Source organism: Echinops telfairi, unplaced genomic scaffold (genome assembly GCF_000313985.2).
Source record: "Echinops telfairi isolate 266 unplaced genomic scaffold, ASM31398v2 ScPeMD7_3533;HRSCAF=4204_0, whole genome shotgun sequence".
Classification (NCBI taxonomy): Eukaryota; Metazoa; Chordata; class Mammalia; order Afrosoricida; family Tenrecidae; genus Echinops; species Echinops telfairi.
Genome location: NW_022107431.1, coordinates 55,173,611 through 55,199,161, shown reverse-complemented (window position 1 = coordinate 55,199,161; position 25,551 = coordinate 55,173,611). Strand labels below are relative to the sequence as shown.

Genomic DNA, 25,551 nt, shown 5'->3' with positions numbered 1-25,551 from the left:
TTTGTTAATATTCTCATAAAATAGTCATTAATGATAAGCTAATAATAGACAGACCAAAGTCATTAGCAATCATAACAGAAGGTATCACATTGCCTGGGCTCAAATAACAAAATATATAATAATATAAAAAAATATATTTATATTTTGTTTCAACAGTTTCATGAATCTATTATATAAATATATATTTTTTTTTACGGGAGAAAAAACTATTGTCATATGTACATTTTATAATCTATAGGATGGTGTTCAAGTAAATCTCTGGAGTATTTTGCCTTTATAGATTATAATTATAATGTAATATATAGTTTAATATATATAATATATAGTTAATTCACTAGGTTAATTCAATCTGTGTAAGCAAAGCAAATAATATTATTGTGAGGTTTTACAAAACTACTATGGCTTATATTGACAGTCTTTGCTTTGCAAAAACACTGTAGATAGCTTTGAGCTTTGCCTTTTTGCAACCCAAAATAAACAAAACAATCAAAAAAGCAAGACAAAATAAAATAAAGCCAAACTCACTGTCATGGAATCGATTCCTATGCAGAGCACAAAATACAACTGCCAATGTGGGTTGCTGTGCCACTGACTCATCTGACTGTAAGCGAGCCACCCTGTGTACGAGCCACCCTGTGTACGGGAGAACCACATCTGGCCACGCGCCATCCGCGCACGATGGCTCCTGTGCTTGAGCTCATTGCTGCAGCCATTGTGGCGGCTCACCTCACTGATGGTCTTCCTCTTGCCTGTTGCCTCGCTACTTTACAAAAGATGATGTCAGTCTCTGGGTACTGGTTTCTCTTGACAACATATCTAAAGTCGCACCATCCTTGTCTCCGAGGAGCATTCTGGTTGTATTTCTTCAAAGACAGATTTGTTTGTTTTCTTGAGAGTCCATGGTACTTTCAATATTCTTCACCAGCACCACAATTCAAGCACATTCATTCTATTTCTGTTACATAGAGGCAATTGAAAATAACATGGCTGGGGTCACGTGCACCTTAGTCCTCAAAGTTAGCAGCCTTGAAGTGCATTACTCTAAAGAGGTCTTGTGTGTTAGATTTAGCCAATTCAAGGCACCCTTTTGTCCCTTGACTATTGCTTCCCAAAGCATTCATTGTCAAACCAAACAAGACACATTGTTGACAGTGTCAATGTTTTCTCCATTTATTATAATATTACCCATTGGTCCGGTTCTGAGAATTTTGCTCTTCTTTATTTGAGGTATAATCCAAACTGAAGGCTGAAATCCTTGATCTTCATCAGCAAGTGCTTCAAATCCTCCTCACTCTCAGCAAGCAAAATTATGTATCTGCATATTGCAGATTGTTAATAAGGCTTCCTCCAATCCTGATGCTGCACTCATCTTCATATAATCTAACTTCTCTAATTATTTGCTCAATATATAGATTGAAGCATATATTTCCTGAGTTTGATCTATGCACTATTCCCTTTTTCACTTTGCATAAGTCCCTTTTGATCCATGAGCACAATGATGTGCTCTGGAATTCCCATTCTTCTCCAGGCTGTGCATGTTTGTCATGATGCACACCGTCAAATGCCTTGGCATAGTCAAGAAAACATGAGTAGACTTCCGGCGCCGGCGTCCGGCGCTTGCCCGGGTCGGGATGGCGGCTCTGAGGAGTTGGCTGTCCCGGAGCGTCGCCTCCTTCCTCAGGTACAGACAGCGCGTGCCTGTTGCGGCCAATTTGAAGAAGCGCTGTTTCTCGGAGCTGATTCGACCTTGGCACAAAACGGTGGCCGTCGGATTGGGTGTGACCTTGTGTGCGGTCCCTATTGCACAGAAATCGGAGCCGCATTCTCTCAGTAATGAGGCCTTAATGAGAAGGGCAGTGTCTTTGGTAACAGACAGCACCTCAACCTTTCTCTCGCAGACCACATATGCACTGATTGAAGCCATCACCGAGTACACAAAGGCTGTTTATACCTTAATTTCACTGTACCGACAATACACCAATTTACTGGGGAAAATGAACTCACAGGAGGAAGATGAAGTGTGGCAGGTGATCATAGGAGCCCGGGTTGAGATGACTTCAAAACAACAAGAATACCTTAAGTTGGAAACAACTTGGATGACTGCAGTTGGGCTATCAGAGATGGCAGCCGAAGCTGCGTACCAATCTGGAGCAGACCAGGCCTCCATCACAGCCCGGAACCACATCCAGCTGGTGAAGTCACAGGTGCAGGAGGTGCGCCAGCTCTCCCAGAAGGCAGAGACCAAGCTGGCGGAGGCACAGACCGAGGAGCTGCGGCAGAAAGGCCAGGAGGCAGGGGGTGGTGAGGTGGTGGAGCCGGAGCCTGAGGCCTACCTGCGCGAGGACTGAGGGCGCTGCCAACACCACTGCAGAGCGTCTGTTGCCTGAGCGAAGCCGGGCTGAGTCAGCTGTTGGAGAGAAGCCTCAGTGCCAGCCCCTCCCCTGGGGTCTCCAGCCCATCTGCCCCTGGTTCACATTTCACCCCATTCAACTGCCCTGGCTCCGGAAAGCATCTCGCCAACCTGGCCACCAGTTTAGTAGCCATTTAACCTGTTTTCAATCTTTTTTTTTTTTTTTTTAATCAATTTATTGGGGCTCATACAATTCGTCACAATACATAGATCAATTGTGTAAAGCACATCTAATCTTATTTGCGTTTTCAAATATGATTTAGTAGCTGCTCCTCCAAAGGGCTGTGAATGGGGGAAGTGAAGTGTTTCTAAGGCCACCTTTGATTAGGCCCCACTGCCCCAAAGACAGTTCAGAGCAGCAGTGGCCTGTGCTGTGGACCTAGCGCTCCCACAGGACCCAGGCCACCACCTGCCTTTTCAAGTCTGTTGTATCCAAGGGAAAGAATTTTTTTGCATTTGAAAAAAAAAAGAAAAGAAAACACGAGTAAACATCTTTCTGGTATTCTCTGTTAATATGAATAGAAATAGTGCGGCTGGGCGTTTTCACCTGCTGCCTTTGTCTTTAGCATTCTCATGTGTAATCCACTACATCACCAGGGTTCCAACTGCTTGCTAGGGATTTTGGTTTGGAAACCTTTTTGGCATCTTAAACCTAATTCCCAACAAATATAACCTTTTCTTCCAATCACTTTTCTATCCTACATGTTATAACCTTTTCAAAACCAAGCAAGAATCTCAGGAGCCAATTTTCGGATATTCATTGGATTTACATTCTAAATTCAATTGCACAATTACATGGTCATGTTATGACCACTGAAATTCTACCCAATGACAAATCTATGCCCAAACAGTGCTTCCTTTGTTAAAACATCTCCCACTTTTAAATGCAGAAATAATCCAATCTCTGCTGTTTACAAAACTCCACTGAAGAGCGTATCACATATTGCAATATTTTGAGCTCATTAGCTCTTTATTCCATGTATTGTTTCTGTGTTCATGTCACTCCAAAATTTAGTGTAAATTAACAAATGATCTTATTTGTTCATGATGGAGTGGGCTTAGATTTTAGGACGTGTTGGCTGGAAATTCTTCCTCAAGTTTCCCATGCACTTGCTGTCAAACATGGGCTTGGATTTTAGTCATCTTAAGTCAATCTCTGCTTTTCCAAAATGACTCACTCAGAAAGCTAGAAGTTGTTGGCTAGGAACTCAGCTGGGCTGTTGGCTGGCTGCCTTCACATGGCCCCTCCTGCATGGTAGTGTCATGTGGACACCTAATCAGCCACTGACGTGTCCAAAGCCAGTGTCCATAGAGAAGCTGATAGCTGCCAGCTACCACATGGCCTTTTCTGATTTAGCCTTGGAAATCACAGCAGAACTTCTAGTGCATTCTAATGGTTAAAAGTGACTCATACTGTCAAACCATGTGATCTATCTAATTCTTAACTGTTGATCTAAGTCTTTAAAAAAAAAAATCCCCAATTCTGTCTTGGTACCACCTGCTTAAATTCCATCATCCAGCTACAGAAGCTAATATATGTGGTGGACTTCAGAGACATCGGTTCAAACTCCAGGTCTTGTACTGAAACGCTTCAAGAGTTTGGAACAGTTAATCCATATTTATGGAAAGCAAGAATAATAACAGGATTTATCTATATGTATTATAAGATATAAGTAACAAAACAGCAGAGAATATTGTCTGGCAACCAGTGAAGAAGGTATTAATTAGTACTATTGTTATCATATCTTCTGTCTCCAAAGCTCATAGCATTTTATTTGTACACATTTCTTGCACCCTTCATAATTTTCCCCTTGTGAAAATAATGTTTGGACTTATTTTATATTTCTGCATATTTAATTCAGTGCCTTACATGCAGCCTATCTCAATAATCATCTTTTTAATATCAACTCAGGCTCTCAGTAAACAAAGCATGTGCACAAAGTTAATTTTGTTTTCTAATACTGCTTGTAACCTTACCTAATCATGAGTTCTCTTGCAGAAATTAGAAAAGAAAAATCTGAGAAGACATCTTCCGCGCTGAAGGATAAAGGTAATAGAGCCAAATTAAATATAATGGTACAAAGTTATTAGCAAAATTATCTGAAAAAGTGCCTCATACATTGCAGATGTTTCCCTTGTAGATGTATGGGCCAAAATTGTATAGGTTGCACTCATGATTTTGAAAACTTGTATTTTGTTCTTTCTTTTTTTTTTTTGGCTTTGCCTGTTGGGTTTTAAAAAAAATCATTTTATTAGGGGCTTATGCAACTCTAATAACAATCCATACATACATCAATTGTATAAAACACAGTTGTACATTCATTACCCTCATCATTTTCAAAACATTTGCTCTCCACTTAAGCCCCTGACATCAGCTCCTCATTTCCTCCTCCCTCCCCGCTCACCTCAAGCTCATGAACCCTTTATAAATTATTATTTTGTCATAACTTACACTGTCCGACGTCTCCCTTCACCCACTTTTCTGTTGTCCGTCTCCCAGGGAGGAGGTTATATGTAGATCTTTGTAATCGGTTTCCCCTCTCTACCCCACCTTCCCTCCACCCTCCCTGTGTTGCCAGTCTCACCACTGGTCCTGAAGGGATCATCCGTCCTGGATTTCCTGTGTTTCCAGGTCCTATCTGTACCAGTGTACATCCTCTGGTCTAGCAGGATTTGTAAGGTAGAATTGGGATCATGGTAGTTGGGGGAGGGAGGGAGGAAGCATTTAGGAACTAGAGGAAAGTTGTATGTTCCATCGTTGCTACATTGCATCCTGACCGGCTCGTCTCCTACCCGAGACCCTTCTGTAAGGGTTGTCTAGTTGCCTACAGATGGGCTATGGGTCCCCACTCTGCACTCACCCTCATTCACAATGATTTATTTCTTGTTTATGTTTTTTTCCTTTATTTTGAACAAAAATGTACACTGATTACAATTAATCAGTGTACGCGTGTAAAAAATTGAATTGGCAAGCCTTATGTGATCAATGTACTTACAATAATGAAAAGAAAAAAAGTATTTGTTGAGGTTGGTTAAGGGATTTGGGTCTTTGGATTAGAGGTTTAGGTCCATGATTACATAGCTACATGGGACAACAAAGCACACTATCTGGTTTCAGAGGAAGAGGAGTCAAGAATGGGAGGATGAAATGGCATGTGTCCTTTATTGCCTCAATGAACGATTACCTGCTTTGCCAAGGGACCACAAGAGTTGGCTGGTTCCTAGCTACCATTGCTGAGCATTTTGATCAAATATTTTATATTATCATTCTAAACAAAGAGGAATAAAATATAATTTCAAAATCTGATCAACTCCAAATCATCTTCCATACTTGAAATCACTGCTTTGAGAAAAAATTTATACCTTAATCCAAAAAAATCTCCCCAAAGTCTTCTTTAAAACAAACAATAGTTTAGCACACCCAGTGGGGAAAAGAAAGTCTGCATCGAACGGTATGCTATTTTATAAACTATCCATATGGGATCAGCACTGGAAAGTTCAGACAAAACCTTAAGGAGCATTATATCTGTATTCATGGGGAACTAAAAACTCAGAAGAGGAGGGTGAAGTGGTTGCACAAGTCCAAAAATATAATCAATGTCACAAAATTACTCATGTGGAAATGAGAGAGAGAGTGTATATTGTGGTGTATGCATTCTCAACAACAACCTATTAAGAAGATGGTGAAGCATGACAACCGGGCGTTTTTTATTTTTCTGTGGGCCAATCAGTAGCACATTGAATAACTATTTATTGTACATCCAGTATAAAGTAATCAGAACAGATATTTACAACACTGAGACTACAAGGAAGGGATGATCGATGTGGTCATGGAACGTACAGTGGAAATTGCATAATTAATTAAAAGGACAAGAACTATAAGAGAGATATACAAGGTACTGTAAGACCCTTGAGTTGAATCCTACTCATAGCAACCCTGTGACTTGCTGCTCCAAAAGATTTCTGAGGTTTACAACCATCCTGCAAGTAGGACTGCCACATCTCTCTCCCACAGAGCAGTCTGGTGGGTTCAGAGTGCTGCCACTTCCGTTCGCAGTGAGTGCTGAAGTACTGCTGCACCAGGGCCCTTCAAGGTCGGAGAGAATGCCTTCCGGTGTGTGGAAACCAGAGAAATTTCCTGACAGTGTTTTATTAGGCTGAGTGAGAAGGATGCGAAGTTAGCCCAGCAAAGGTATGGGCGACGGTTTGGGAGAAGTCCAGAGGCAGCTCAGGACGTCCTTGCCAGGGCGTCTGCACTTTGCACACCTTACTGAAGGTAGAAGCTGAGGTATGCACAAAGTATGCTACTTAGTGGCACACTTTGCATCTAAGGTAATGTTGAGGGGCCAAGTCAGAAATGGCCAACTTTATCTTTTCATTTCCTTAGGAGAGACTTATTCATAAGGTGCAGATATTCTTCAGAGCACTTGTGAATTGTAAGCTCATGGCATGAGCTTGGAAAATCATTTTGATCTAGATGTATTAGGTATGCAGTATGGAAAAATAGCTTTGACTCATTTTTTATTATGATAACTCAATTTCCACAGAGGAGGTAAACCTATTTTTCTCCACTAATTGCCTATACTTTGGGAAAGACCCTGTCCCATCCTCCATTCTCATTTTATCTGCATTCTTGGTTATGTGTGATCCAAAGAATTTGTGAAAACAAATTAGCATGAATATTCATACATCTGTATTTGCTAACACAATTGGAAAAATTGAAACCTTCCACCCTTTTCATAATATATTTTAATATAATTATTAGCCATATACTGTGGAATTCATTTATTTGCCCCTCACTAATGTCGGAGGAATATTTGCATTATATATTATAATTTGAGGAGCCCTACTAGCACTGTGGTTAAGCATTCATCTGCTCCTGGAAAGGTTCAAACATATCCAGAGACTTTGGGGCAGAGAGATTTGGAGATAAAGCTTGTGTAAAGATTATATTCTAGGGAATACTGTGGAGCAGTTTTACAAAAACCCTTGATAAAAATGCCTTAGACAGTTCATCCTCCCCTACAATTAAATCATTGCTTTTCATACTGAATACAAAGCAAATGTTGTGTAAATAATACCTCATACTTCCTCTTAGCTTCTGAGAGATTGCTGTGGCCACTGAATAGGTGGAGTTTCTTTTCTGAATATTTCCAAAGGTGGGTGGTTGAACCTACCTGCAGATGTGAAACCTTGGATACAGAGGACTAACTGTACTATAAAAGTAGTTTTGTTTTTTTTAAAGTTGCAGTTTTCCTCCAAACCCACCTGTCCCCACCCCAAACCAACTGCCAGAGGCTTGACTCTGATTCATAGGGGCCCTGCATAGGCTTATGAGATTGTAACTCTTGACAAGAACAAAGAGCCTCAACCTTTCTCTCACAGACTGGCTAGGGTGTTTGGAGAACTGACCTTGCTAAGTTAGTGGCCCCGTGCTTCTCCTCCAGCTCTCCTTTTGGCAATGATAATGATCACAAACTCTACCACTTCAAGACTCCATTTGTGCCAAAGCTTAAACTCCAACTCCTTGCCAGAGTCAATTCCAACTCACATGGACCGCTTAGGACTTGGTAGAACTTCCCAGAGGAATTTGCAAAGCTACAACTCTCTACAGGAACAGAAAGCCTTGCTTATTTGCCACAGAGTGGCTGGTGGTTTGCGAGTGCTGACTTGCAGTTAGCAGTGCAACTCCTAGAACTATGCCATCAGGGAAATTAAAGATCACCTGTGGTGCTGAACTCGACATCGAGAATGTCCCTAAGTAGTTTCCTCTCCCATCCCTTACTGTTATTAAGGTGCCTTGCAGGCAATTTCCTGGTCAACCATTTTTCCTCAATGTGAAATGTCCTATTAGCAAGGTGATTCCACGTACACTAGAAACCCATGCAAATAAAGAAAGGTCCTCTGCATATGATTTTTGACTTAGGATTATTTAAAGTGCAACTCTTTATAAAAATTCAAGCTGAGATAATGTCAAATAAATTTGTTATGTCTAAGCTGGGTGAAATTTTAAAGGAAGTGTATTGGTACCATTTGTCTATTTTATGAATACAATTAACCATTACTAAAAAGCAACAGACACCCCCCCCCCCACCCGTATGTCCTATAGAAGTTTAGGGACTTTAAAAATGTCGGCGGGGTTATTGTTTCTGGAGAGCGTCTCTGAAACCTGTTGTCGTGCTGGGGGAGAAAGGGTATTCAACAATTTCAACTGCTTAGAAGCCATTACTGGACTGAAACCGCTTTATTATGTGAGCTCCTTTCCTTCCGTAGCTAAGAAATTGCCAGTCTCTCATAAATCGCTCTAGTATGCACACCCACGAGCCCAGATTGAAGTAAAATACCACCCTCATAAAAGTAACATTATTACAAAGAAATTATTTCAGGCTAGATTTACCTAGAATAAGTAATAATCATGAGTAAATCAGGCATTTAGCGAAACATTCGATTTACATCTTTGTAGAAGGCTACAGAAGCCCTAGCGACAATTGCCCAAAGAAGGGGACAGGAGAAAGAGAAATCTGGCTTGCTTTTATCCGTGGTTTAGCTTTTGTACTGCCTGGTCTCATGGACCCACTTGCATCCAGTGAATGGATACACAAGGTCATAATATTGCTCATGTGGCCGTAAACCCTCAGAAATCAGAAAATTTGGTGTAATCACCCTAGTGTTGACTGAATTCTTGTAATGCCCCTTCTTGCCCTCATTGTCTGTTACTTCTAACCCTGGATCTGATCTATCTGAAGGTGGGAGCTACACTCACGGGAACTAAGAAACTGTAAACCACTCATACTCTGCTGTTAAGAGATTAACTAATGTCTCTTGAGGTTACTCTGTTATTAAAATAGCCCTGAGGAGCCACCAGAATTGTTGCATCCTCTTGGGATCCAGATCTGTGTATGTCCGTATCTACCAGAGGATTCTTGCCCCATTTCAGAATCGGTCCATGTCTTGACGTCACCCTGATCCCGATGAGTCCTCAGATTCTATGTCTCCTTCATTCATGTTTTTTAGCCCTTCCCACTCACCCAGATAGAGCTGACCCAAAGGATGGGGAAAGTTATGTGAGGCCCCGTGACTGTCCCCGGTGATGCTGTATAAATCAAGGTATCTCATCCCAGAGTTTCCCACCCTTGTCTTTGTGGGTAGTGGACAGGGAATGGAAAGCCTCCACCCATGTTCTCATTCCACTTTGAACTTTTCCTCCATCTCAGTTTCCTTACCCTGATTATGTTTTACAGAGTTTCAGCTTACAACCAGACATTAGTCAATGCTTGTGAGGCCCTGCTTATCAAGATGTGCAAACCCCCCAGTAGGATCTTGGATAAATGCAAAAAACCTACTATATAAGTTTTATCAAATGTTCTCCAATCTTCTGCTACTGGAAAATAAGACAGATGAATTGAAAAGGGCCATAAGAGTTCACCCAAACCACTGATGTGATGTTTTTCTTTCCTATGACAAGTGCAAGAAATCTGTATAACACCTGCTCCACATTGTTTTAGGGGAGGGGTCAGATTTAATGTCCCTCTCACTTCGTTTCACAGTTCAACAACAGGCAGGCTTCAGATGGCAGCTCAAAATTGCTTGAGATAAAAATGAAACCGAGGGGGTTCTGCTTTTCAGGAGTGTTAGTGCAGGTGAAGACTCAGACTGGCAGCAGGCATCTTCCTAGGAGTAAATCAATTCTACTGTCTGGGGACATCCAGCAAATCTGAAGGAGCTGAATTTAGGTCTTCTAAATACCCTAACACCACATCTGTCATTCCACCCCTTCCAGCCCTCCACCTCAGTCCGACATTGTATAATGACTCTGTCTTCACAATCTGAAACTGAAATCAGCATCCTTGACCCTAGAATGTGAGACTGCAGGAATTGCCCTCTTCCATGTCACTACGATTCTGTCCCATTACCACCCATCATGTCACAGCCCATAAATTATTGAGCCAGGAAATACAGAACAGCAAACTATTCTCATCGCCTTTGGGAAGGGAGGGGGAAAAAAGCCCTAATTAAACTTCCCAGTGCATTTGTTGAATCCATGACTCTTGATTTCATCATCACATGCCAAAAAAAAAAAAAAAAAATTCCCTATTTATCTAAATAGCAAAACAGAATTCTTTGCCATCAAGGCTTGTTTTTGTTTTAATTCTGCATGCCCACGCCTATCTAAGGCTACAGATTCAAGGAAGAAGATCTTGCTTTGAAGGGCAAGGTTTTTTTTATAGAACTCCTTTACCTGTTCTTAACACATTCAAATGTACCTGGCTCACTTAATTCTAAGTGATTGCTAGAGTGGCAGTTCCACTTACAAATGCCACCATTATAGTCTCCACAGCTCTTCCGTGAAGCATAAGGTGTGAGTAAATTAAATGGCTGCAAGGGTAGCAGACGATACTTTCAATCACCTCCTATGCAGGCCCTCTCGGGCAACGAATAAAGAAGACCAGAGAACTGATGCGTTTAAACAATGGTGTTGGCAGAGAAGGTTAATACACTCGTGTCTGCAGGGAGGATGAGCGAATCAGTCTTGGAAGACGCACAGCCAGCTTAATCCTGAGACACCAGGACGATAGACCTCGTGGGGTGTACTTTAAACATGTTGTCAGGAGGGACCAGTCCCTCGATGAGGGCATCATGCTTGGTAAGCTAGAAGGTCAGCGAAGAAGGGAAAGATTACCAACAAGATGACTGGCCCAGTGATGGCAACATGGGGATTAAAATGACTAATGAATGCTAGCATACGTAGGATTGGACAACGTCAGGTTCAGTGAGGCGATTTTACTCAGACACGAGGCCACGTGATAGCAGAGAGATTTATTTAGCATTTGGGTGCAGGCAGGCTGAGGCTGAATAGTGCATAGAGCCCTTAAATACTGCAAAGAAATGAGAAATGGGTTTGACCCCTCTGGGGTGGGACATACTGGCTGAGGTTTCCTTGATGGATGGGCATCACAAGGCTCCAGGTCGCATTTTCGGTCAGCAGTGGCCGTGGTTAGCTGACTCTTGTGCGAACTTCACTGTCCTGGGTTCGCTGGTTCCTGATAAAGGCACATTCTTTCTCATGTTACAGGGTCAGCCTTGGCATGGAACTTTATAGGGTCAGTTCCGGAGCAAACATGGAGGAACTCCAGTTCTTAGCAGATTGGCTGAAGCCTTAAAAGAGAACATTTCATTTTATTGAGCATGGTCGGAGTCTCTATGAATCAGAGCCAAATGGATGGCCCGCACTAACAGCAACAAGGCTCGATTTCTGTTTCCATCCTTTTTGATGACATGAAAATCCAACAGTAAAGTGAATACTGAGCCTGAATGCCACAGAGAATGGCTAAACATTTATTTTTGGTAGGCTGTTAAAGACACATGATGACACAGATGGCAATGCACATACATGATTATGTACACGACTGGGGTCTATGACAGGTTCAAAGTCATGTGGGTCCTAAGTCTGATTGAATAAATGGAGGATTTTAAAAATTTCTTTATTTTCACTTATTTTAATTAGGAATCAAGTGCTAGACTTGGGGAGATCATAGGTGAGATGCTTCTGTCCTTCAAAAATTTATTTTAGCTTTATTCTTGAAACTTGTTCAACTTGAGTAATATAACTAAAACACTACATTTAGCATGGAATATATAGGATTTTCCACTTGCTCATTTACTGTGGAATCAACATCGTCCACCAAGAATAGACTGAGTTAGTGCTGATTTTAACAGTTTTTCGAATACTTGTAGATGCTGCCATCATCCATTTGAAAAATTACAGATTTTCCATCAAAATGCCCACCCTCTTGAATAAGCAAGTGGATCATAACTGATATTTTCACAGAATAAAAGTGATCAAAGGATGGTGGTACTCTATATCGTTATTTCTTTTTCTCCGAACTTTTCACATCACCTTTGTTTGAAAGACAGCATCATACTGCTTCTCACCAGGTTCATCTCCCTTGGTGCTCACTGACCTCAGTATGTGTTCACAAATTTTTTTTTTTAATCTTGGCTTCAAATAAATGTTTGTTGTTTCTTTCCAGAGTCTTATAAAGGAAAAGACGTAAAGGATCCGGCTTCCCTGAAGGAAAAAGGTAATGTTGTATAATGAAATGTGAAACCACATTTATCTGCCTAGTGCATCTTCAGTTATTTGCAACACAGCATTTTAGCATTTTTCCCCATAAACACTAGCGCTTTCACATTCCCTGATACATTTTCAGGAACGAAAAAAGATTTATGTTCCATCTTCAAATTTGAAATAGCACTAAGAAACAACATAGAAAAGAGAAAGTGTGTCAGACATACTGAACAAGATTTTTAAAATGCATCTTCTGACTCCCCAGTTCCCTAGTGGAATGGCGGAATCTATATTTTATAAATATCCCAAGAAGAAACTGTGCAATAGCTAAGGAGATGAAAGTTTAAGTGAATTACTTAAAATTCCTCAAGGATCCTTTGCAATTCTATACATTCAGATTTAGTTTAATCTGAAATTTTATAGTAAGAAGAAATTTAGAGACACGCTTTAGCTCCATCACTTCATTTTATAGATAACTAAAACTTAAAAGTCAAAATTCTTAAAGCTATTAATCTGTGGCAAAGTTAGCCATGGAATTTGCATTTCCTAACTCAATCACGGAGTTATTTCTAAAGCACCTTACTGCACCTCCCAACTTCTCAGGGTAATTGAGTTGGATTCTGGTAAATCATCATTGTTATGTCCTCTGGACCCAAAGTAAACATGCTTGTGCCAGATTTAACACATGCAGTCTATCATTGAAGTGCATTAGTGACGTACATTGTTATGTGCTGGACTCCTGCTAGCTGCAAGGTTGGTGGTTAGACCACCAAGGGCACCTCAGATCACAGACCATCCATCCCATGTCTAAAGGATCAGAGACTTGAGACTTCCATGGAGCCATTGCTGTGTGTCGGAATCGACTTAACAGCACCAAGCAGCAAAGCCACAACACTTCATAACGGATCGAAGCGCTTTCCGTGGGAATGGTGATGTGCTCAGAGTTGTGTGATATATCTCCTTGTCAAAATAACATTAACCTTTCCCATCGTGTTTATATCAATGTATTATTGAAACCACTGAAAACATGAAATATATGTGTAATTATTATAGTAAATGTTAAAAGTAGAGTCTGCTTCAACCAATAGCCCGTAGAAAAGATATGGATGAAATATTGACAAATGGAGGGGAATGCCAACTCGGTGGCATTTTCCATTGACTGCTAAAGGCGTCTGGTAAACTTTTATATCACATACTAGAGAGTTTGGAGAGATACGGGAGAGCCATGGGAGGGGAAAGCTGACAGAAGCATCAGTCAGAGAAATGAAGGATGCATGGAGAGTTCCCATTAGTCAGTGTAACAATGTAGAAAAACCATACCCTGAAGTCATATTTGTCTCACTTTGCAATTAATTTTAAATTAAGCAAAATTGTTATTTAATGAAACATAAGGACACAAGCCCCCCACCTCCACAGCCCACATATGTTCTTTATTTTAAGTGTTTAAAGCAAAATTGAATCAACATTTATGAAGACACATATTTTAGGGATTTTATTATATCTAAAACTTTACTTTTTCTAATCTCTTTGGTAGTAGCCTTGGTGCTATACACAGTAGAATATGTAAATTGGGATACTTTTCCTTACAAGATGATATCACATTTTAAATACTATGTAGGATGACTGATGCTGCTATATTTTCTCATTCAAAGATTGAATTTACTGTAAGGACTAATGGTATTCTCCAAGATTTATGTAAAAACTAATTTAAGTATATTTTAAGTATCTTTAACATAATGTCACTATTGCTTTGTTTAGATGTTTACGTAAGCATCTAAATTGAAATGGTTTGAGTTGCATGCTCTTAAATGATTTAATCATACTAAAATGTTACAATTCATTTAGCAATCTAAGACTGAAATCTAAAAATAAAAAACAAACAAGAATATTACCCATTTCTGCGTGTTCTACTAGGAAACACCATTTCATAAAACTATTTTTCCAGAGGAAATATTTGAAAAACATACACATGAATGAAAAACAGTTTGCATTCACACTAAAACATTTGTGTACATTTTAGTCTTCCATCGTGGGAGACATCGACCCAAGTATCACCTGGCTCTACTTCTTCTCTCCCGGGTAACCTCTCTCCCAAATTCCACATCTCAAGCCAAATGATCACACTAGCAGCAGACAATTGATGGTCAGAAATAGTAATTGTAGAGAATATAAAAGATGCATTATTTGAGTTAATTTTCATTGCACTGACACTGAATTTTTGGATGATTAAATATCTTCTTCCTAATTTTTAGTAACAAATATGGGTAAATAAAAATTTCTATAAAGGATCAATTAAACACAAAATCCCCTTCTATTATTCTTTTTAAAATTAAGGCTTCAAATAACTGTGTCAGGATATTTCATTAGTATTTTTGTTTTCCCATTTAAAGTGTTATTGATCTCTTGTAGTAAGTCACTTAAAATAAATATGCTTTAAAGTCTTGGATTTACTATTTTGCATCTTCCTCTTACTTCTATTTCCACCTCTTCTGCAAACAAACACCAGAATTCAGACCTTTGGTACTCAGAGCGAATGTCAGAGTACATTCTGTCAAGAAGAGTCCAGTTCAGATATGCAGAGTGACAAGGAGCGTCCCAGAGAGAGATGATCCATCACGCTTTCTTTAACTACAGGAGTGAGCGCTGTCTCACACACATCACTGGCATTTTGAACAAATTTAGTAACAAATCAATTTTAAAAGAGAGTTTCAGAATTTTGTTTTCTGTAAATCTACTTTAAAAAGTTAACATTTCTTTTTATAATAATTAGCAGAATCCTTAAAATACTCCATTGAATTTCTAATAAAGGAACACTAGACCGAATGTGTACTTAAATAAGAAACTTATAAACTTTAAGTAATTTTATAATATTTAAATAGCTATAACATATTCCAAATACGGGTAGAATCATTTTCTCATCAAAGATCTTAAACCTGGCTATGCACAAATGTCTGCTACTGAGTTAGAAAAAATGTTCTACAAGTTAGAAAATAGGTTCAGCGCTATCAAGACAGGTTCCAACAATAATTCTGTGACTGGAGTTTATCTTATTTAAGGCTTAGTTTTTATAAAAATTGTCAGTGTATTTTTAAGCTTTGACACCTCTTCTTTGTTCCAAAATCTTAGAATGATATTATAAACTATTAATTGATTGTTTAAAAAGATAACCACACGCACTATTAGGGGATATATATATATGTATGTGTGTGTGTGTGTGTGTATATATATATATATATATATATATATATATATATATCCACTTATCTGTCAGTTTGTCATCCTGCGGTTGTTGCTTACTGTAATGTTGCTATGCCACCAGTATTTAAAATGCCAACAGTGTCATCCATGGTGAATAGGTTTTAGTGGAGTTTCCAGATTAAGAACAGACTATGTAGAAATGGGGGGTTGCCCACTTCTGAGGGATTAGCCAATGACAAACCCATGAATGGCAATGCATCATTATCTGATATACTGCCAGAAGATGAGCTCCTTATGTTGGAAGGTTCTAGAAATATGGTAGGAGAAGGGCTGCTTCCTCAAAGTGGAGTTGACCTTAAGATAGATATGGAGCAAAGCTTTTGGAACTTTCATTTGCTTCTGGAAAAGGCTCAAAATGAGAAAAGATGTATGGAAACACATGCAACATTTGACTGAAACATAACAAGAATCGGGAGAATGGCACGAGACCGGGCAGTGTTTCACTCACAGCAATGTAGGGGTGACTCAAAACCAACTTGACAGCACAGAATAATAATAATAACACACATATATAATTACCAGTACTACTACCACTAATAGTAGTATTGTGTGTATTTATGCAAAGAGCTTCCAAAAGTTCATGGAAAATGTGTGAAAAGATAATGATTTTTCCCCTACAGGCTATTTATAGCTATAAAAGACAAGAAACACAAAGAACTGAGTCAGAGAAATCTGTGGATTCTGATTTGAAGCAGTAGATTTGGCCGGGAATTTAGTGCCTATTGGGCTAAGGAATTAAAGTGGATTGCAAGAATTTTGAGCAAATCTCACATTATTTAACTAAGGGTTAAGTCACTGTATGATAACACTTATAATAAATAAAGGTTTTGTTTAAAAAAAGAAAGAAACCCCTAATTTATAACATAAATGGAAAAATCATAAACAGAAGACTCTTATTTGGATCAGGTACATTGTAGAGGAATCACCTTGACTGGATCTGTGGGAAGAAATGATGAGGAAGCTCAATACCATCCATCTAGGAAAAATCCAGGGATTGACTGCGGACAACTTGCTCATGTGCAAGTTCAAATTGAAGATGAAGAAAATAAAGGAAACACTACAAGATCGAGACTATAAGTTTGAGTACATTTGCTTGAATTAAGAGACAAATTAAAAAACAGATGATAACAACATCGGGACATTATAGAGGAAGAAAGTGAAAAGTCATTGGCCGGCAGGAAAGAAAAAATAGACATGAATGAATGTAATAAAAGACTGAAACTGACTGGACAGTACAGAGTGTTTGGGAGACATGGAGAATGAAAAGAGCTGAAGATAACCTTCCCAGGGGAAGCTTGATAAGACCAAGTATAGGATTATAAGGAACCATGCAAATCCATGGAGTTATACCAAAAAAATCAAAGGGAAAAAATAAGCAGATTGTTTGGCATTTTTCATGCTGAAAGAACTGAGGTGAAAATTCAGTCTTCAAGTTGCATTGCTGAAGAATTAGCAAAAATTTTGAATGAGGCCACATGTGCAGAGTCACTGTAACAATCCAATGTAGTCAGTGTGCAACCAAATCATAGGTAGCATATGATGATGAAACGCCGGGAATGAAAGAAAAAGTCGAAGCTGCACTGACGGCACTGCTGGAATCAAGGCTCCAGAAATGAGTAGGACACCAGTTGAGATGCTACAAAAATGGATGCGACGCTCTAATACTTACTTACTACGTCAAAGAATTTAGGAATAGATATTTGGCAAACCGACTGGAATAAATTAATATTCATCCCCATCCAATGAAAGACAATAAAAGGAAAGGCAGAAGTATCTTAACACTATCTGCAATATTCTGTTAGCAAATTCTGCTGACAATAGTTCAAGAACAACTGCAGGTAATTCAAGAACAATTACCAGAAGGTCAAGTGGGTTTGCGAAGGGAAGTCGGAAGAAGAGATACATTGCTATCATCAGATGGATCTTGGCTAAAAGCAGATAATACAAAAAGATGTTTATGCATTGGCTATGCTTTATTGGCTATGTGATTATATGGATTATAATGAATGATGCATAACATTGCAAATAATGGGAATTTCAGTGTAAGATTATGTTCAGGAACTTATACATGCCTAAAGAGGCAATTAGTCATGAAGAATAAAAGGCTACTGTGTTGTCTCAAACTGGAAATGATATGTGGCAGGGTTGTATCATTGTATTTCAGTTATTCAGTCTGCCCATTCTTTATGCTGAGCAAACAGTCTACAAAGTTGGATTAGGGGAAGAAGACTGGGGCATCACACTGGAAGAAGACTCACTAATGACCAGCTTAAAAAAAAAGTGGAATGCTTTCATTTTGATGTAATTCTTGTGACTAGCCATATTAAATAATCTCTTTCTTTTTACAAATGAGCCATCTATAGAATTAATACTTAAAGTTATGATCATTCATTAACCTAATTCATTATTCTTACTTTTAGATAAAGGAAATCAATGTGGGTACCCAGAGAAATGAATAGAAATCTGGTCAAAGATTTGATAAGGGGAAACCAAAAATGTCAGCCTATTTACCTTAGCAAATAAGGTTTGCATGGTTCTGAACTCATTAAGTGGTTTAAAGCTAAGATACTCATTACCTGAAATATATCCAACTAGCAACCCTGCCATCATCAGATAACAGCAGACATAGCATTATTCTTTGTGTAACCTGCAGTATGTGCAACCTCTGCCAATTATTTCTTACTTATTTAAATCCATACTTTTCATATTGGGATGCTTCAGGGAAGAAACGAATAATGAGGTGCACATAGGTAGGCATAAAGGAAAAGCAGATAAAAACAGACTGACACTATCAGAAATATGTTACTTTGTATTTAGCATATGTAAGAGATAAAGGATCATGAAAATGATGACATTAAAAGTCAGGAAAAATGTGTGTACTTATTCGGTGCTGCAGAAAATTCCCTTTGGCCCATTTTATAGGTTTAGTGTCCACTCAGCAAACCTGTGTGTGTGTGTGTGTGTGTGTGTGTGTGTGTGCACCTTGATGTTGTGATCATCAAATTCCTATAGGAATTTTGCCAAGAAAAGATTGCAGATTCAGGACTTTGCTGTAAAAATATTTTAATCAAATATTAAATATTTCTGTCACAAAATAGAGCCATTTTTTGAAGTAGACCTACAGAGCATATAAAGCATGATTGTTTTTGTCTTCTCTGGCTGTGTGTGTGTGTGTACAGCTGTCATGAAAAGAATTTTGGACTCATTAGCTTCACATTCTACCTTCCTCTCTGAAGTAGCTAGCTTTAACTGGGTAATTTGCTTAACCTCTCTGCATTATTTTAACAAAACAAAATAAATTAAATATAACAATCTGCTGGAAAAGTACAGCAATATTCAATACCTGATTGGTCAATTTTAGTAAGTTCACTTCAGAGTTTGGGGTAAGCAACCTAAAAATGACACTTGTAAAGGTTCTAATTAGTGAGGTCCCATGGATAAACAAGACAACATTCCTTACCTATAAACAAGACAACATTCCTTATCTCAAACTCCAGTGAAATCAGGACTTTGATTCACAAAGAGATCTGGGAAGGAGGGAAAGTGAAATGACTTCCAATGCTCCTTTATTTTCATTTTATTTATTATTTGTTTGTTTGTTCCAATCCATTTTATTGGAAGCTAATCCAGATTACACCATTCCATAGTTCAATCACATCAAGCAGTATTGTACAATTGCTACCCAGATCCTTTGCACAACATTCCTTCCTTCTTGAACTCCTTGACATCAGCTCCTCCTTACTCCCAACTCGCCCACGGACCTCCGCGAACTCTCATTCGAGTTGTTGCCTCCATCAGTTCATCAACCCTGGGCTTCATATGTTGAAAAACATAGAAAACACATAGCAAAGATCCAAGAAGTCTACCCACAAGGACAACAGAGATACATACAACATTTATATACTACAGACATAAACCCAAATATGAAAAAAGTCACAGAAAATATTAAAAAGCAGATCAAGCCTGAAGTGTATCAGAGGGAAGATCAAATGACAAGGTTTTAACTGTTAGATTTATCATGTTAATCTACCTCTAATCATCTTCAATACTCTCTGTCTGGTAACCAGTTGATTCCCATCCCTCAATGGTAGCTAAAGGGAAATCACTGGAGGCTTATTCCCTATGTAGATGCTGCAAATGCATTTTAGGCTTCCACTGTCATCCATAGCCTTCTGCAAATCAGAATCTCACAATTTAAACTCTGATGCTTGATCCCTGCTTCAGACTTGGATTATGTAATTTACAATCCTTGGGTGATGGAGGTTGGTGTGCTTCCATGTGGACGTAGATGATGTCTTTGATGATGCTTGTTTGGAAATAAGCCTTTAAGATCCCAGATAATATTCTGTCTGATAGCTCGGCGCCATCTTCTTTCTTCACTACACTGCTGTAGCACACGTATATTCTGTGCTTCCTTCATGAGGACCAGCTTCCAGCAGGACATGTCGTATGCACTAATTGTTCTTAGATTGGAGCTAATAGTAAGTGTGAGCCCAAAATCCATGCCTCAATCTATTTTTCATTTGCCTCTGACTCACCTTGAGTCATCCTTGTTAATTCATGGTAAAGAATAGTATTGATCATCTCCCTTCTGTTAACAGCATCATTGATTAGCCCATGGTATTAATTTCTAAAACACTATTGAGGAAGGGAGATTAAACAAGTGTAGGTTAACTAAATATCAAAATACACAAAGATCAGAATTATTTACTTAAAAGGAATAAATCCTAAATGACTGGGTACTATTTACACAAACAATGGGAGTTGGTTGTCAGGCAAATTTTACAATAACCTCCACTGACAATCTGAATCACAGGTTTTCCAGAATAATATATATCTTAAAACAGCTTTTAGGACATTGATGTACTACGTCAATGTTGACCTGCCTACCAACAGTTGAAGACTCTTGGTGTAACGATGTCTTCTGCGTCTTCACACACCATGTAATTTCAGCCTTATATCCTTGTTACACGTATGTTTGAGGTAGAGCCTAGTTCACCTAGGCAGGTTTCCACGCTGGATCCTTCTGCTATGGCCTTTGAAGGGGTTGTACGTCCTGAAGATCCGGGATTTAATCAATCCTCCTTTAAACAAGGCATGTTGATTGTTAATCCTAGGAGTGAATATCTACTACTTAGATATTAACACGTTAGCTAAATTATCATGGTAATATTAGTTAAATTACTCAATCTAATCATAACAGATTCATGATATTTTCCCTGCCAGGGAAATCCATACATTTATTTAATTGATATCATGAGATTATCAAATTTAAAGTTTAAGAATTTTTTTGTCTTACATTACACCATTTGGTATAAAAATAAAGGAGTAATGTTTCAACTAATAGATTTTATTTGTATTTGATTTGTTTATACTTGTTTATGTTTGTTTCTCAATTGCTGTACAAAAGTGTGTTTTTGTGCAATAGTTTTACTTGGATGAGATGCAGTAAGCACTTGAAGTACAGGTATCAAGGGGTCTTCCATTCATGAACAAAGATGATATCAACTTGGAAACACACCAAACAAACTAACTCACTGCCATTGAGCCATTGGTGACCCAGAGTGACTCCTGTGGGCTTTTGAGACTAACTTTATGAGAGTGAAAACCCAGTTTTCTCCCATGGAGCTGCTGGTGGTTTTGAACTCTGGACCATGTGGATTGCAGCCCAACACTTAACCACTGCATCACAATGGTGTAGGCAGGTGAAAGAGGAACATAAAGAATTTATGAAGTTTCTAAGGCATATGGACATAAATAAGGAGGATGAAAATACTAAAGAGTCAATAGACTTTTGGAGTGAAGAGATGTAGAATTAGATTAGAGGCTTTTCTGTGTGACCTCGAACTCGGAACAGCTGCTGCTTGGGGAAGCCTACAAATTGAAGAAGTTAGAAGTTAACCTATATCAAAATTACAGTTAGCGCTTGAATGTCTTGCAGTTTATTTAATTGGAAAACAGAAGACAAAAATCAAATACCTATTAAAGCTGATCAAGCTTTTGAAAAACAGTATTCCCCTTAAAATATACTCAAGGAAGAACAACAAAAAGGGAGTTCAATGAGATTTCTCCCAAATTCTGAAGTCAAACTACTTTATGTAAAACTAGTTCTAGAACCCACCCAGTCAGACATCACGCAGAAAATAGACATGTGATGCTGACATGACAAGGAGTATATCAGTGCTATCTTTACTGGAATAGATAACAATGATATATATTAGGCCAACAACAATTTTCTGAAGAAGCAAATATGGTAATAACAAAACAAAGCAGGAAAATGAAAATTATATCTCATTTTTGTTATTTAAGCAGCATATAATATAATCTCATTTTAAAAACCCAGGCCAGAAGAACATCTATATACATGTATGTACAAGTACAGTGCTTTTTCATCAAAGAGTTTGATTACTCAAATAATATAAAGACAAGAGGTCTCAAGGAAATCCACACATTTATTTTCATTGTTTAAATTAGCCTTGCATTTAGAGTAGACTGGGAAAAGCAAAAAATAATTTCAAACATCACTAAAATGACAAATGCATGCTAAGCATTTGCATTGTACCCAGTACTACTCTGTTCCATGTGCAGCATTCAATTTACTTTCACAGCAATATTTTGTATTATGATTGTCATCGTCAAAGCACTGAAGGGACCTTTTGAGGCCACACAGCCGCCATGGGGTAGATGAAGTATTCGAGTCTGCTGTTTCAAGCCCGGCTCTCATGATCTTCATGAGTGACCATTCCTTTCAAAATCTTTTTCTTCAAATGTTCTGTATGATCCACTTGGAATTATGTTGATATATTCCCTTTAATCTTCGCAAAAATAGTTTTCTGGGTCCTCCTGGAAAGCCTTCCTATGCTGCGAAGTACTGTCGAAGAGCTCTGGAAGCAGTGGGTTACACGCCGAGTGTGAGGGCCAGGTGAGCTGTGTTCTGAGAGAAACAAAGGGCCCACCAAGAGGGACAATCTCAGAAACCCCCAGGGGCAGTTCTACTGTGGCCTGCAGGGTCACCAGGAGTCAAAAGTGACTTTGTTTCTCTTCTGCTCTGTGAGTGTGTCACACGGCTATCAATTTTATAGCAATTTGACTATATTTTTTTAATTTAACCAATTTTGTTTAGGAGATTAATTACTAAGACTCATATTTTAAGGACTGACTTGATAAAGCAGACATCTTAGTGGCTAGCTAGGGTGTATATGCCATTTGCAATAGTAATGATTCTATTATAACTTGCCTAAGTAATATAATCTAGCTAGTATAACCAGCCTATAAGTTGTGGAATATGATTTATATAGGCTGTAATCTAGTTGCAGAACATGTGTAAAGTAAAAACCTCTTAGAGAAGGAAAAGTCAAATATGTTTCCAATAAAGTGAGCAATAAACAAAAGGCAGGACTACTCCATGTCAAAGATATAAGACATATGAGACCTGGAGAGACACAGCAGCCGCCGTGAGCGCTTGCTTTTCCAGGGTTTGCCACAGTTTCGATGTTTGCAGTGCTTGGAAGCTTTTCAGTCATCCTGTAGCAGCAGCAGTTATAGGATTCTATTTAAAGGAGTTAGGGATTTGCAGTTAGAAAAATTATCAGGATTTAAATCCCCATTTTCACCTCTCACCAAAGGGTACGCACTTAGAAAAATGTTTAGTCGAAAGACTTTCAACCTCAGTTTTCTGTTGTAAAAAAATCAACCTAATAGTATTGCTCACTTCACAGACATGGTATGAAATAATTCATCTGTTTTAATCAAAGATTCATTAAGCCTTGTCCTGTGCCAAGCACTAATCTAGGCGTTAGCCAACACTAAAGAAATGAAAACTCTGTGCCTCCTAGAATTTACATGCAATGGGACATTAGATAGCTAATAAATGATTTAATAATTCATATTGCATAAACATAATAAGGGTAACACACAATAGATTTGAGTGGTTACAAATACAAAATATCACTAGTTGTAAAGATAACCATTTTAATAATGATTATTTTTATAACACATCTAAAGTCAACATACAACCCATTTGCTGACCAAGGAACTATGAAAATGATAGTAAAACAAAGCAGGAGAATGAAAATCGGTGAGATGCCCTTTCTACCTAGTAGAATACTTCGAGGAACAAGTATGGTGGGCTCACTGAGGAGCATGAAGATTCTTGGCACTTGCATGCTTTGTGTTTGATTTCCCTTTTTGCTTTACAAAGATAAGACAGCAACTTCCAGAAGGTGGTGGGCTAGCCTGCTGCCCTTCTGTTACTCAAACACAGAGGCCTGCTGCAGTTTTGCTCTGTCCGCTCTGCTTCAGAACTCTGTAGACGACGACACTAAAAGATCATTAAAGAGCGCTCCTGTGAAACTCCACCCCAGACCCATCCGCGATTGACATGCCATCCACAGAGTCAATGGCCTGGAAAAAGCCGGTGTCACATCTGCAACGGCAAGCAGTCTGGTTCAACAACTCAGAGTGGGACTTTCTTGATTGTATGCTTCTGCAGAGCGTGTAAAATATAGGGAGCCCCAGATGAAAGGTCCCAGAGACAAGTTTGATAGAAGTATAGAAGTAGACAGGCTATTATTAGACAAGAAGCATATTCCATGGTAACAGAAATAAGATATTTAAACACTAAAGCAGGTTGTAGATTAAAAAAAAAAAGCCCATTCCCTCCGTCTGTCCTCTAAATCCAAATTTCCAACATTAACCACCATCCTTTGCTCTCTACGGGTTCTTCTATCCTGTCTTCTAGGATAAATGAATGCGCAGGAGGACATTTTACTCAGATACTGATTCCACAATGTTTATTGATCACATGTCAGATGTCAGAAATTGAACCAAAGACGTCAATTTAAAAAGAAAAGAAAATGTATCAAGATACGTCAAAGTTCAACAATAATGCTAATATTACTTTTCATAGGTTATGCATTCCACTGGCATACAAAGTTGGGTCGGAATGGTTAAGTGATTACTATATCTTTGCTGAAATTCATGCTTATTTCATTTTTACAGTAATTATTACTCTGAGAAAATGTTGGTACAGTGGTTACATCACTTGACTGCTAAACAAAAGGTGTGCAGTTTGAATGCCCCAGCTGCTCCTTAGAAGAAACATGTTTCTGTCTGCTTCTGTAAAGATCTGCTGCCTTGTAAATCCTAGAGGCCAACTCCATGCGTGCTGTAGAGTAGCTATGAGTCAGAACTGATTCGATACCAACCTGAATAAAATTGGCTAACATTATCCCTGGTATATAAGCAGTAGATATCCCAATCATAATGTCTCTTTTTCTGCAGTTTGAAAGGAGAAAAAAATGTATTATAATCCTTACAGTAAGCATCATAGGAAATTTGTTAAGAAAAGAGAACTATAAAATTTAGGCAAGAGTGGACATTTATTCTTCTTCAGTTTCTTCTCAAGGTGAAGATAACTCTTCATAAATGTCCTAGAGAAGAATAGTAGCTTTCTGTTCACCCTTTGCAACTTAAAAGGGTGGATCATTCCACTACTGACGCTTACACACACACAAAAAGGAATTGAAAGACACCTAGTCTCTTGTAAAAAACAAAACAAAACTACATATACACAAAGTAAAGACATTTTTTCTTTCTCCTGTAGAGTAGGTTATTGTTTCTTAAGGTAGTTATATTAAGGGGCTTCAAAAAGTTCCAAGAAAATTCCATTACCTTTTATTTTATTTTTATTTTTATTTTTTTTTGGTGACTAAATAATTTTTATTTTTATTTCAATTTTTTTCTTTTTTTTTTTAATTGGGGCTCATACAATTCATCACAATACATAGATCAATTGTGTAAAGCACATCTATAC

General features: G+C 38.5%; 1 protein-coding gene, 1 long non-coding RNA gene and 1 other non-coding gene across 3 annotated transcripts in view; all 3 read left to right on the top strand.

The window, feature by feature from the left end:
- LOC123522197 overlaps positions 1 to 25,551 on the top strand; it is a 69,594-nt gene that overhangs the window by 42,528 nt on the left and 1,515 nt on the right. The window contains exons 6-7 of the long non-coding RNA XR_006680477.1: positions 4,410 to 4,460; positions 12,442 to 12,492. This is a non-coding gene — a long non-coding RNA (uncharacterized LOC123522197). The remainder of the gene's footprint in view (positions 1 to 4,409; positions 4,461 to 12,441; positions 12,493 to 25,551) is intronic.
- On the top strand, positions 1,612 to 2,563 carry LOC101648653 (diablo homolog, mitochondrial). The gene has a single exon (XM_004702043.2). It carries the CDS (start codon positions 1,632 to 1,634, stop codon positions 2,346 to 2,348), a length of 717 nt encoding a protein of 238 aa, XP_004702100.1. The 5' UTR covers positions 1,612 to 1,631; the 3' UTR covers positions 2,349 to 2,563.
- LOC115871115 lies at positions 25,111 to 25,240 on the top strand. The gene has a single exon (XR_004047098.1). It is a non-coding gene; the product is annotated as a small Cajal body-specific RNA 24 (non-coding RNA).